Below are 13,329 nucleotides of genomic sequence, written 5' to 3' on the forward strand. Positions count from 1 at the left end.
CTGATCTAATCTTCATATTCACGCTATATTTTTAACTGAATTTTTTGTAGTTTCATATTAAATATATTAAATCTTGTATTTAAAAATCTACATTTTTTATAAATGAACAATAGTATTATGTATATTTATTTATTATTGTTAGCTATCTTTCCTTATACATTTGTAAAATGATGTCGGGAATAGAGTAGCAAAATATTACAGCAGTTATTTTGAAGATTTTTAATTCTTATGCGTAAATTATGCCTTTGTTAGCTGATAAATATTTATTTATTTTTAATTACGGAGGGTGGTGGGTGCAGAACAGGTTATAGATTAATGAAGTTAAATAGTATTAGTAGACATAAACCTTGTATAGCATGTATGAAATGTATAAATTAGTGCACAATACTATACCATAGTGGATGTAATTATTCTTGTTTTATATTATAGCTGTAATATGCCAACATCAAAATATATGCTTTTTTGTACTTTACGCTATTCTATACTAGAGTAGATAAACTCAAACTTATTTTATATTTTTGTTGTAATAAATTCGCATCATATTATATGCATCTTGTATATTACACTATTCTATATCATAGTGGATATACTTATCCTTTTGTAAATATTTTATATGTAATATAAATCACACCATAGTAAAATAATTTTATTTTACACTATTCTATACCCTAGTAAATGTTCTATCTGTAATATACCCACACTGTAGTATATGCATCTTGTACATTACACTAATTATTATAGTTATTTTAGACCTGTAAGGTAAAAAAACAACAAAAACTTAAATTAGCACTTCTATTGTTTTATTCATCTTTACTTTTTAACAGACAATACAAGAAGCTCTTTACAGTGCCTATAAAAAAGGGGGTATAATTTTTAAAAAATTGGCTAGAGTATCCCGATTGACGTATTTATAGTGCCTTTTAAGAGGGATAAATTTAAAAACTTTTATCCAAAACATTTTGCCTTAATCTTCGTATTAGGGAGGCATCTGACATAGTAGCAATGGGTTCAACTTTACCGTCTTTATTATGACTCTGTGTGGTCCTGACTCAACCAGGCAAAAATGGCGTAAATCACTATTTACGCTACAGTCAGGGACGTCCAAGATTTTTATTTTGAGGGGGATAAATGAAGAGTTTTAAAATTTGAGGGGGTTAAAATGAGGAATTCTTTCGTTTTTTTTTGGGGGGGGGATATACACTTCTTTACAACCACCCTTGGACGTCTATGGCTAATTTTTATCTGCATTGCATAAACACTTACTTATCTATAGATTCTATACCAAGGGAAAAAAGGACAAAATAATCTATTTTCTGGTAATTAGCCTAAACACAAATATATATCTACATACGCATGTATATATTAGGGATTTAGGAATAAGGCAATGGGTCTAAAATTATTGGTTGTTAGAAAATGTATCAGCAATAACTATATTATTTTTAGATGACAGTTTTGTCATCTGTTATTTTTGAAATTATTTTTTAAACTACTGAATATGTTTGAGAACACCAAATCCGGCTCTTCCCCATTATTATTATTTTTTTTTTTAAGCGAAGCTTTTCTATATAAGGGTCGGTCCGTCCATAACGGATAGCTTTTTTCGTTAACTTAGGCATGTTAGAAATGTCTTATCGATTTCAAACTTTTCATGGTGATTCCTTTAGAAGTTAGGTACGATTTAAAAAGCGTAGCAACTCAATAATCATTACCAGAATGTCCGTACGTCCATTTTAAACAAGTCAACTTTTTTACTTTTTTAACAACAAATTTTCATGTGATCTAATCATCCGATTGATCTGATTTTTGGTATATTAATTACTGGGACAACAAAGTATAATGTTATAAGCAAAGCAACTCTGTAATCAAGTCCTAAAAATATAAGTATGTCCATAAACATTATCCTGTATCCAGCAGTTTTTCAACAAATTTACTTACAATTTTGGTTTGACTCTTATACATTTATATTCTGATTATTTAGTTCTGACACTATACAAATGGTAATGTCCGTTTGTCCTACCGTTTCAGTGCTTCGCTTTTATGGATGTTGTCAGGTGGCCCTTATAAGATACTATCCATTTGGGATTCCAATGGTGGAGACTTTTTTTCGTCTGCTAGCAAATAGCTTTCTGATCTTTGTAGCGACTTGGCTGTGTTAATATTTCCGACTGATGGCTAATATTAAAAGACCCAATTGAGAGTCGACAGGGTCCCCATCCCGTAAACATACTGTTATTTAACCCCTGCCCTCTCAATACTTTTACTTAATCAACCTAACCTAAAATAAGCATTAAAACATAGTTTCTTTTCTCAAACAATTAATTGTCTTATCCCTAAATCCCTGCAAATGTGTACACACATGCATACATTATTTGTCTTAATTCTTATCATGGAAAGGGATAATTGTTTCGAAATGAAATTGCCCTATTTCACTGTAATCCATTACAGCAGAAAAATAACTCTCCCCTGAGGCTTCTAGAGAAGGGGGAGGGGGGGGGGGAGTCAACCCTCAATTATTAAATTCATTATTAAAAAGAAAATGTTTTAAAAATTACGATTATATTTCTCTGGGAAGAGTGGTAGTAGTCGTAGTACTCTCGCACAAAATAACTATAAACCTTCCCAGGACACTATAAAGAAAAAAATATTTTGGTTAGTGGGATCCTTCGGTACACAATGATGAAACAAGGATTACTACTTCCATAGGTATCAAAGATAAAACTTTTTCTTTATTTACAAGAACTTAGAACAGAATTGGGTTATTGTACTCATGTAAATCTATTCAAGGATATTACAACAGATATCTTTCACGACAGCAGAGAAAAATACAATTTGACGGACAGACATTAAGGCCAATAAAAGTGATTTATTATAAAATAAAATAAATAATTTATGTTTAATTTCATTTTATTTTTATTAATTTAAACTTTTAAAATCCAGTTTTACAAATATTTATTTCTTTAAAAAAACAACAATTATAATAAATCAAATATAATTTTTTGGTAAAGCAAATTTATTAAATTAATAAGCATACAGGATAAAAACGAATCTAATATAAATATTCATTTAGCATTTTTTAAAAATAAGATCACATTACGAAATAAATAAGTGACATAATAGTTATTTCTTACATCGTATTATAAACAGCTTTCCGCGGATATATTATGTACAATTATAAGATTAAAACCAGTTTTTATATTCGTAGAAAGCTGGATATAATACGATGCTAGACATAGTTTTTTTCGTATTGATGAGAACCGGTTCTTATCTACCGGATTCGTATGAATACGAGAAATTAAAATATCTTATGGTTCAGTCTACTTTAAAGAAAGATTTTAAAATAATGATTATTTTTGGGAGTAATACATTTTTTCAGAGTTTAATGAATGGGGTAATTAACAAACTAAACATAACAAAATATTGAAAGTATAAACTCATGTTGGCAATATTACGTAATATTTTTAAGGATTAATCTGATGTTAAGAAAGGCTTTAAAGATGTAACATAATAATAATGAGATGAATAAGGTTTTAAAATGTAAAACAGTAAGAAACAACTAACAAACTAAATATTTTAAGAAATAGACTCGTGTTAACAAAATTACATAGATTTTTTAAAGGATTAGTCTTATGTTAACAGAGATATTAAAGAGGTTATTTGTACTGCAAGAACAAGTTCACACATACACTCATGTTAATTTTTTAAAAAGAATTAGTCTCATGTTAGCAAAGTTTTTAAAGAATTAATAAGTATTGGTATTAATAAAGTTTGAAAATATCCTTAAACAACTAATTGGAAAACACAATCATTTAAGTAATAGACTCATGTTATAAAATTACGGATATCTTGTTAAGTATTACTCTTAAGTTAACAAAGTTATTAAACCAGTAATAAATATTGCTATAAATAAGCTGGTTAAGAAGGTTCTTAAAGAACTAATTGTCAAACACAATAAATTAAGTAATAGACTGATTTTAACAAAATAACTTGTATTTTTAAGGATTAGTCTCATGTTATTAAATTTACAAAGTATTGAAATAAGTAAGGTTTAAAATATCCTTAAAGAGCTAATTGACAAACTAAATATTTTGAGTAAGAGACTCATGAAAACAAAATTATATTTATTTTTAAGGATAAGTTTTAAATAAACAAATAATTAGGAAGTAATAATTATTGGAATAAAAAAGGTTTGAAAATGTCCTTTTGAACTAATTGGCACACACAATAATTTAAGTAATAAACTCATGTTAGCAATATTACGAAATATCTTTAAGGATTAGTCTCATGTTAATAAATATAAAGTTTGAAAATATCCCTACATAACTAATTGGCAAACACAATAATTTAAGTAATAGGCTCATTTTAACAAAATAACATGTATTTTTTAAGGACTAGTCTCATGTTAATAGAGGCATTAAAGAAGAAATAAATAAGGTTTGAAAATGACCTTAAAGAACTAATTGGCAAACACAATAATTTAAGTAATTGACTCATTTTAACCAAATAACATTTTTTAAGGATTAGTCTCATGGTATAAATAAGGTTTGAAAATGTTTAACTGCAAAAAATAATTAACAACTAAATATTTTAAGAATTAGACTCTTGTAAATTACATATATTTTTAAGGATTAGTCTCATGTTAATAATGTTATCAAAGAAGTGATAAGTATTGGTATAAATAAAGTTTCAATAGTACCCCCTGAGCCATTGCAGAGGCGTGAGGAGCAGTAACAAAATCTTTCCTGAAATACATAAAAAAGTTGTATTTAGTTAAGGAAAAACATGTAAGTATAAATGGATATAGAATAAGTGGATATTATGATAGATTCTCGTAAACCCTGATAAAATATTTCTTCCAGCTGGCTAATATATATATCGATGTACCCCCCCCCCCACACCCGTTTGATCTTGCCACATCCCCTCCCCTGACCAAGGAGGAACGTATTGACCAATATCTGAATTGACCACAAAGATTCAGAAATAAGGTATAACCAACAAGCAAATTAATTATAAAATTGATTTGGGGGGCAAAATAACGCAACCTTTATTAAATTGCCTTTTTCAGCTGTCGTTGGGGGGCAAAATTGGTATTTCACCATTGGGAAACAATAGATAAATCGCGGCATTTTGTAAATATTGTGCTTTATTTGTAAACAAAAAAATTATATTATTGCAGACAAAAGTCTGTATGAATAAAAAAGGACTGTTCAAAAAAATTAGAAGATTTTATGTTGACAGCATCATGATTAATGGAATGGGGTAAAGGATGTAAATGGGGTATCGTATTTTAGCCAGCTAGGAGAATAATTTTATTAAAGTACATAAAAATCTGGTGCAATATCCGTGTAATATTATATCGATTACCCTAATATGACAGTTTTGATGCTAACAATTGAATCTCCCAAAAAACAAGTTTTAAGCAAATATGGTGAAATAGGCTTAAATAATTAATTCGCTTGTTGGTTATAGCTAGCTGACAAAGATTGCCCTGTCACAATATCCAATAAGTATGCGATATATATTATTCATTTTGTGAATATCTTGTATTTAAAATGTTTTAAAGCTAGAGTCTAGTCATATAATTTTGAAAGGTAAAAAAATCTACGAATGAATATTATACCTGAATGCCTTTCATGACATGGTTTTCACAGTGGAGAGAAAATATTGTATCTTTAGTTGCACACCCCCTCCCAGATATCTCACCATCTAAAAATAAAAATATTTCTCGTATTCATATGAATCCGGTGGATAGGAACCGGTTCTCATCGATACGAAAAAACTATGTCTAGCATCGTATTATATCCAGCTTTCTACAAATATAAAAATGTACATTCATAAGATTAAAACTAGTTTTTTAGCCGGTGCCTTCGGCACCTCGGGGCTAAAAAAACTAGTTTTAATCTTGTAATTGTACATTCTATATCCGCGGAAAGACGTTTATAATACGATGCGAGAAATAACTATTAATAAACAATTAATTTTTAGAGTAGCTGAATAGTTGTATATTTATTTTCACCTTTACTCATAAAATTGAGTAACATAGTCCTGTGCATTGTAGAATTTTTCCGAAACAGGATTAATCTTACATATCTAAAAAGTCTTAGTGGCGTTTTGACTTACTGACTTACAGAATGATCCCTAATATAGAAAAGCATCGAGAAAATTGACAAAGAATAAAATAATATTTACAGCAGATTTTATTGTATGTCTATACCGTAAGGAAAAAAATGGTTTGTATTCTGAGAAGCATTGGAAAAAGATTTGTCAAGATATATATATATCATATTCACGTATGTTTTATCTATCTTTCTATCTAAACAAGGGTGTGCACATCGTATTGACTTATTTATCTATCTATCTATCTATTTACTTATCTATCTATTTATCTATCTACCTATTTTTAAGGGTGATGTTATTTAAATGTTAACGCAAAGTTATTTTTATGGATTTTAAAGTCTTTTAAATCATATTAAGTATGGAACTTTGAAATAAAATGAAAATATATAAATTGGCATGACCCATGTTATATTATATTCGACTGATATTAAAATATCTGGTAGGTTTAAAATTGTAGAATCACATCATAATTTACATCTGTCACAGGTTGTTACTGTGATCTAATCACACTTTTATAAAATAACCTTTGACACCGTGTGCTAAAATATTGTTTTACAACCCCTTGCATTCTATTGCCCCGAAAATATTCTGATTTATATGCAAATTTTCATCTACTATCCTTTGTATGGTGTCCCATAGTTTCCGCTAAAATACAGTTTACAATAAAGTTTGTCCATTGAAAAGAAAGGATAAAAAATGACAAAAAAAGTTTGATAACATCCAACAGCATCGAAGCTCAAAATAATCATTGATGAACATACGGACAAAGTGAGTTATTAACAAATGTTCATCAAAGAAAAAGAGGGGAAGAAGATTTATAGAAAATCACGAAACCCTCATAAAAATATGTAAACTTCATTTGTAATACGAACAGACGGATCATGCAAGTTGTATACTGGATGCTCTTAGAAAAGGGAAGGTTTAACAAATCTATAATACAAAGTAGAACGATGTTTGTTTGTCTCTCTGTTTGTTTGTAGCGAAGGATCTCGCTAACCGCTGAACCGATCGGGTTCTCCTTTACAGGGTAGCTTCTCATAGGTCCCGGGAAAGTTTATAATTATTTTATTGGAGGGTGGGACACCCCCAACCCCCCCAAAAAATGAAAAATCCCCCCCTCCAAAATTTTTTTTTCTTTTTAAAACTAAAATTAAAATAGTAGGGTCGACTACCCCCCCCCAAAAAAAATCCCCCCCCCCCCAAAAAAAAATAAAAAAAAAATTTCTTTTAAACCTCTTGGGGCAAAGCTCCTAGAGGCTAGGGGCGAAGTCGCTAGTATAATATAACATACATATATAAACTTTTATAAAATAGCAGACGAGAAAATCACATTTCCCCAGCGTTACGGAGCCGTTTGATTTTGGTGCGGCTCTGGCTTCGACCTAAAATCAAGAAAAAACTTGACATATTTTTTCCCCCATGTCTATTTTTGACTTTTGAAGGTTTTAAAAGTTCAATTTTTGATAAAAATGGACTTGAACAACTTAATAGGGGCATTTGCACATGATAAAACAGAGTTACCAAATTATAATTTATTAAAAATCTCATTATTTATCTAGTCCGGAGCAGGAGCCGTTTTTTACCGAAAATAACGGCTCCAGCTCCAGCAAAATATGGCTTCACGGTTCCCGGCTCCGGCTCCAGCAATATATGGCTCCACGGTTCCCGGCTCTGGCTCCGCAACAATGCATTTCTCCCATAGCGTTACGGACTGACATACAGACAGAGTGATTCATAGTGTAGCTCCGTTAATAAAAATAAGACTTTAATTATGTTGAAGTGATATTTCAAAAATAATATGAATATGCAATATACCCTTCATTTATTGTAAATGGTGTCACTGAATAACTTGAAATAATGGTACAATTCTTAAAAATATTTTTTTTAAAATTCAACTTTAAAAAGACCATATATTTTTTAAAACTGACAAACAAAAATATGATAATATTCACTTTGACTAATCGGACGCTACGCTTTCAAGATTATACTTTATTGTTACAGAAATTACCGTGCAAGATATGCAATTGGCAAGACTTTCTAACATAGGTAAATTTACTAAATATTAGAACTATCAGATAAGCACCCTAAACAGACAAAATAATCTAAGATCCAGGGCTCGGCAGTCGCATATCCTTAGTAAAATCTTCATATTATAACTTAAAAATTCAGCTGGATGTCTAAACCAATTCTAAAACAGACAATCCACCATTTTTATTCTGCACACTAGTGGGTTTAAATGTGAGGCTTATGCGCGGCTGCCGAGCCTTGCTAAGATGACAAAACCACCCCTATCGTTAAAAATTTCATACTTGAATATTTTGTAAAGCAGGTTCGATACCCTTCTCTTTCTTTGCAGCGGCCATACTGATCTCCAGTTATCTCAGAATAACATTCCAGTCCATCTACTAAATATATTCACAGATATAGCATCGAATTACAGCAGTGTTCCACAAATATTAAAAGAAAAATCATAACATTCCATCATCAAAAAAAATTATTAGCCCAGGCCTAACAAAACTAATTTTAATCTTATAATTTAAAATTTAACATTTTAATTTCCGCGGAAAGCTGTCCATAATACGATGCGATTAATAACTATTTCCTCATATTTGAATGATAGTTTAACAAATGAACAATAAGATTGTTTATAAGAACTATACACAGCCGGTTACGTTGAATATAAAGATGATTACGTCCAATACTAGCGAAGCTTTTTAAAATTACCAGTAAAATATACGGCCAATAAAACTAAGAGAAAGAAGAAATAAAAAAAAAACAGAAAGAGAATAATAGAAAAGGATATAATAGTCAAACAGAGGCATGCAGATGGGGGGTGTCAAAACTTAGGGGAGTGAATACAGCTCCCTAGGGGACCAGTCCTTAAACAACCCCCCTTCCCCCCTTAACAGGCTTCTACTGAAAAACTATAAACAAGTAAACTTGTAAAGAATTTAAAAATAGGAATATATTTTTTTCTCATTATAGAAAAATAATATCTCTAAGGGAATGAAATTTAAAATTTGAAATCTTTAAAAAAGTTAGATTTCTTTGAATTTGGAATTACAATTAGGTCAACCTATATCGAAAGACAGACAGAAGGGCATACAACTATAGCGTAGCTTTGCTGCTATTAACATTATCTAACCTGTCTGTAACAAGATTGAAAAAGTAATGATGATTATAAAGATTGCTTGGATCGCAGAAACCAAAGGCTGTACATACATCTTCCTAAAATTTTAATTATATCATTAAAATGCACTAAAAGGTATCAAAATCTTTAATAAAAAAGACCGAACTGTAAATCTAAATCAATTAAGTCGTAGAATATAATAAACTCCAATAAGAAAATTTAAAAAAATCCATGAAAACTCGTCATTTAAAGTATTTTAGGCCGCAACATATAATTATACGGATATACCTAATTATGAAGTAGCTGGCATACGATAATTTATTATATTAAGTAACACGATGGCTGTGTGTAGCTAAAGATCTCGCTAACCCCTCAACCGATATGGTTCCATCGATTCATTAGTTAGTTTTTAAGATCTTAAGCCCCAGAAGACAAAAAACCCTCAGACAGAAAACTAATTTTGATAATTAATTTAACAAGAACAAATATATTAATAAGAAGGATCGAATTACTTAAATGAAAAAAGGCCAGTAACACATTAATTGACAATATTATCAAAACATCTGGGCATTAAATCTAAAATTTTGGAGCATTTTTGTTTGCTTCAGAAAAAGAAGAGGGTCAAAGCGAACAAGTGCTGCTAATGACAGAAGGTCAGGCATAATAAAGACGTTAATAATAGAATAGCTGCACTGGTAAAAAAAACTAGAGTACCTGATGTATTTTCATCATGTGTAAATTAACCTTCTACATGTTATGACCATTCTTTTGCCATTAAATATATTCTCTGAAAAGGTAACAAAATTACAAACAAATATTACAAAGAGATGACAATATTCATGAGTAGTGAAGGACATTTAAAAAAAAAAGATGAAGCATATGAATTGACTAGAATGATTTCAGAAGCAAATTTGATATTGCAATAAAGTCTTTTATTTACAATTTAACAACCTTTATTAGAACATCTAAAACATATGTTCTACTAATGTAAATATCCTTAATATTTTTGAAATCAGACAAAATGTGCTAAAATATGAGAAACTTAAAATCTTCTTGTCTTTTCATTTACATGAACACTTAAAACAATGGGAGATTTATTTTTAATATGTGAAAAATTAATAAGAAAGTTACTTCTCCTTTCATTTATAGACACAGATATCTTTTTGAACGACGTCTATCGGAAATAGAAGCCGAGAAAATGACGTTTATCCATTCCGACTTTGTTTTGAATTACAGAGCAGCTTCGCCACTAAAAACAAGGACAAATTATATCACTAAACACTATTACAACTTTACTGGATAATATCATGGAAGATAGATTGGTTTCTATTTCTAATTATGAGAAACAAAATCAACCCTTTTTTATGTTTAGATATTGTAAATGGGAGAATTTTGGCGGCAATTTAAAAAATCCATAGAATTTTAAATTTTCAATAAAAAACACTTAAAGTCTAAAGTTTTTGATAATACAGGTTTTAATGTGTCACAAAAAATATAATGTCAATATTTTTAGAAATTACCCAAAAAATCTTTTAATAATAAACATATCACAAATGAAACCACATAAATTTCGACGGCATAAAAATGTTCGTACTTCTAACTGACAAAACCATCACTTTACCCCAATTCTCGCAGTGGGTACCCAAACTAGCCCTTTATCTCCATACCCATCCCCCCAACCTAGCCATCTCCGCATAAAGCCCGGCGGATTAACCAATTTAACTTGCTCTAAGTCACAATAAAGTTGACGGTGCCGAGATTTGAGGAGAGAAATACGGATCCTCTTAATTGGTCTCTCGGAGATTTTATATTTCCTGGGGCTTGAGAGGAAATTGGGGGTTGGGATTTGGGTTTGGAGAAATCTCTGAAACCTGTATTAATTTTATCTAAAGTAGAGTTAGCTTTTAGAAATTTCTATCTATCTATCTACCTCTCTTTCTCTCTGTCTCTCTTTCACTCTCTTTCACTCTCTCTCACTCTCTCTCTCTCTGTCTCTCTCTGTCTTTCTCTCTTTTTTTCTCACTTCCGTTTCCTCTAACCCTTTAACTAACTACTCTCTTATTTATCTTTCTCATACTCTTTCTCTTTCTTTCTCTCTCTCTCTGTCTCTCTCTCTTTCTTTCTCACTATAACAGAACTTATTTTAAATCTCATAAGATTGCGAGTAAATTAAGCAGAGAGAAAGAGAGGACAATGGGCTTTTTAATACAACAGTCCCCAAAGTTTTATAATAAATTTTCTTATTTGTTGGCCCAACAACTTTGGGGACTTTTATTGAATTTTGATTGGTTGGTTTATTAACTTGAGTGTCTAAACGTTTCAACCACTAAGTATAATCAACAGAAGGGATGATTTTGTGTATAATCATTGAGCTATTACATCATTTTATCAGCCATTGTCTCATCCCTGTTAACAAACCAAGTGTAGTGTCTGATAACACTCTATAAATATCAGCCATCAATCTTAAGGAGAAAATGACAGTCACAAAAAAATTGAAAGAAAAGCTGTTTTCGACAATTTAGACAAGTTAGAATTGTCCTATCGTTTTGGAACTTTGATAATTCCTTCCTGGCAATGGTTAGATACGATTTAGAAAGCGTAGCAACTCTATGATCGTTACCAGAAAGTCCATTTGAAACATACAGATTTTTTACTTTTTGTATGATACAATTGTCCTATCCATCTGATTTTTAGAATAATGATTCCTAGGAAGGTACAACATTATAAGCGAAGCAACTCTTAAATCAAGGCCTAGAAAAGTATGTATACCCTATTACTGTATCCTGCATTTACTCAATTTTGCAACAAATTTATGTACAGTTTGTTTAGACTTAAAAATTAATATTCTGATTAATAAATTCTGACATTCTTCTATTTATTTTTAGTTTTTCCTTCCTTCTGATTTTAGAGCATCGCTTTTATGGATGCTGTCATCCTTGTTTTAGACTTACCAAATTATAGTTACTAAAAAACATTAAAATCTAAGAATTTATTTACAATCTATAAGAATTGAGTACAATTTTTAAAATATTTTTAATTGTCTACAAAAATATTAGATCAAAAATATAATATAAGACAAATACAGTATTAACCTACTTTTCTATCTAAACATTTAACATTTAAAAATAATAATATTTTATTTTCATGAAACTGAAAAATATGATTCATTAATGGAATATTCAAGAAAATAAATTAAAATTTTTTACATGTAAGGAATTATGAATTAAGCTAGTTGGTTCAAATCTTAAAATTCTTTTTAGGATTAAATAATGAAATTTTTTTCTTTTTTATTTTCTTGCAGCTGAAGATATTACTTCTATTAAAATTAAAGGTCCTTGAAAACAGTAAAAAATCGTTCAGAAATACATTTCAAATCTAGTACATAAAATACTAAAAAAGAGTAAAAAGACAGTTTTCATTGTGCAGTGTAATAATTTTCTTAACTGGAATTATTATTTTTTATACTTAGGCCATTTGCATTGAAAAGAAGTGATGCTGTTCTATAATTAAAGATGTGTGAATGTCAGTCTAAAAGCCGTTGGTTCTCATTCTGGAGGCCTTTCTTGCAATGTTGGTAGATTCTGTCTTTACCTCAACCTAAACAAAAATTGATAAGATTTTTAAAAATATATTTTCCAGGAAATTTAATGTTTAATACAGTAGCGTGTACAGAGGGAGGGGGGGGGGGGGAGTATTTCTTGAGAGGCAAAGCAAAAAGCAATGGGAAGGCAGTTCTTCCCCATTTGAATTTCTTAGGAGGTGTAGAAACCCTACTACACCCACTTTCTGCATTATATTGTTTGATAGGAGCATGAGAAAATGCCTGAATTAACGGAGTTATCCATAACGGAAGAACAGACCGGCCCTAATTTTAGAATAGCATTGCTACTAAAAACACCTTCAAGAATGTTTTATCTTCAATGTAGAGCATTGCCGAATCAGTCCTGAAATATTAATTTAATACAATTATATAAATCCTATTTTTATATTAGTTCTCAAATCAAGACGATATTTAAAATCGTAAAAATGTAATTTCTGTACTATAATTCTTATAAAAAAATGTTAAGTTTAAATTTTTAACAATT

At 30.0% G+C, this 13,329-nt stretch overlaps 2 protein-coding genes across 2 annotated transcripts in view; both read right to left on the reverse strand.

The window, feature by feature from the left end:
- Positions 1-4,226: 4,226 nt before the first annotated feature.
- On the reverse strand, positions 4,227-10,034 carry LOC145332615 (uncharacterized). Its single transcript, XM_080177622.1, has 5 exons — positions 9,959-10,034; positions 9,260-9,342; positions 8,424-8,519; positions 5,618-5,703; positions 4,227-4,739 (listed from the first exon to the last, which is right to left on the reverse strand). The coding sequence occupies exons 2-5, from the start codon at positions 9,336-9,338 to the stop codon at positions 4,632-4,634; spliced, it is 369 nt and encodes a 122-aa protein (XP_080033748.1). The 5' UTR covers positions 9,339-9,342; positions 9,959-10,034; the 3' UTR covers positions 4,227-4,631.
- A 2,184-nt stretch (positions 10,035-12,218) lies between these two features.
- LOC145331903 (uncharacterized) overlaps positions 12,219-13,329 on the reverse strand; it is a 43,650-nt gene continuing 42,539 nt past the window's right edge. Inside the window, exons 17-18 of the mRNA XM_080176776.1 lie at positions 13,143-13,188; positions 12,219-12,841 (exon numbers count right to left, since the gene is read on the reverse strand). Of these exons, the coding sequence (XP_080032902.1) occupies positions 12,773-12,841; positions 13,143-13,188 (115 nt within the window). The 3' untranslated portion in view covers positions 12,219-12,772. The remainder of the gene's footprint in view (positions 12,842-13,142; positions 13,189-13,329) is intronic.

This window comes from Acartia tonsa, chromosome 11 (assembly GCF_053477335.1).
Source record: "Acartia tonsa isolate MP-2025a chromosome 11, ASM5347733v1, whole genome shotgun sequence".
Taxonomy (NCBI): Eukaryota; Metazoa; Arthropoda; class Copepoda; order Calanoida; family Acartiidae; genus Acartia; species Acartia tonsa.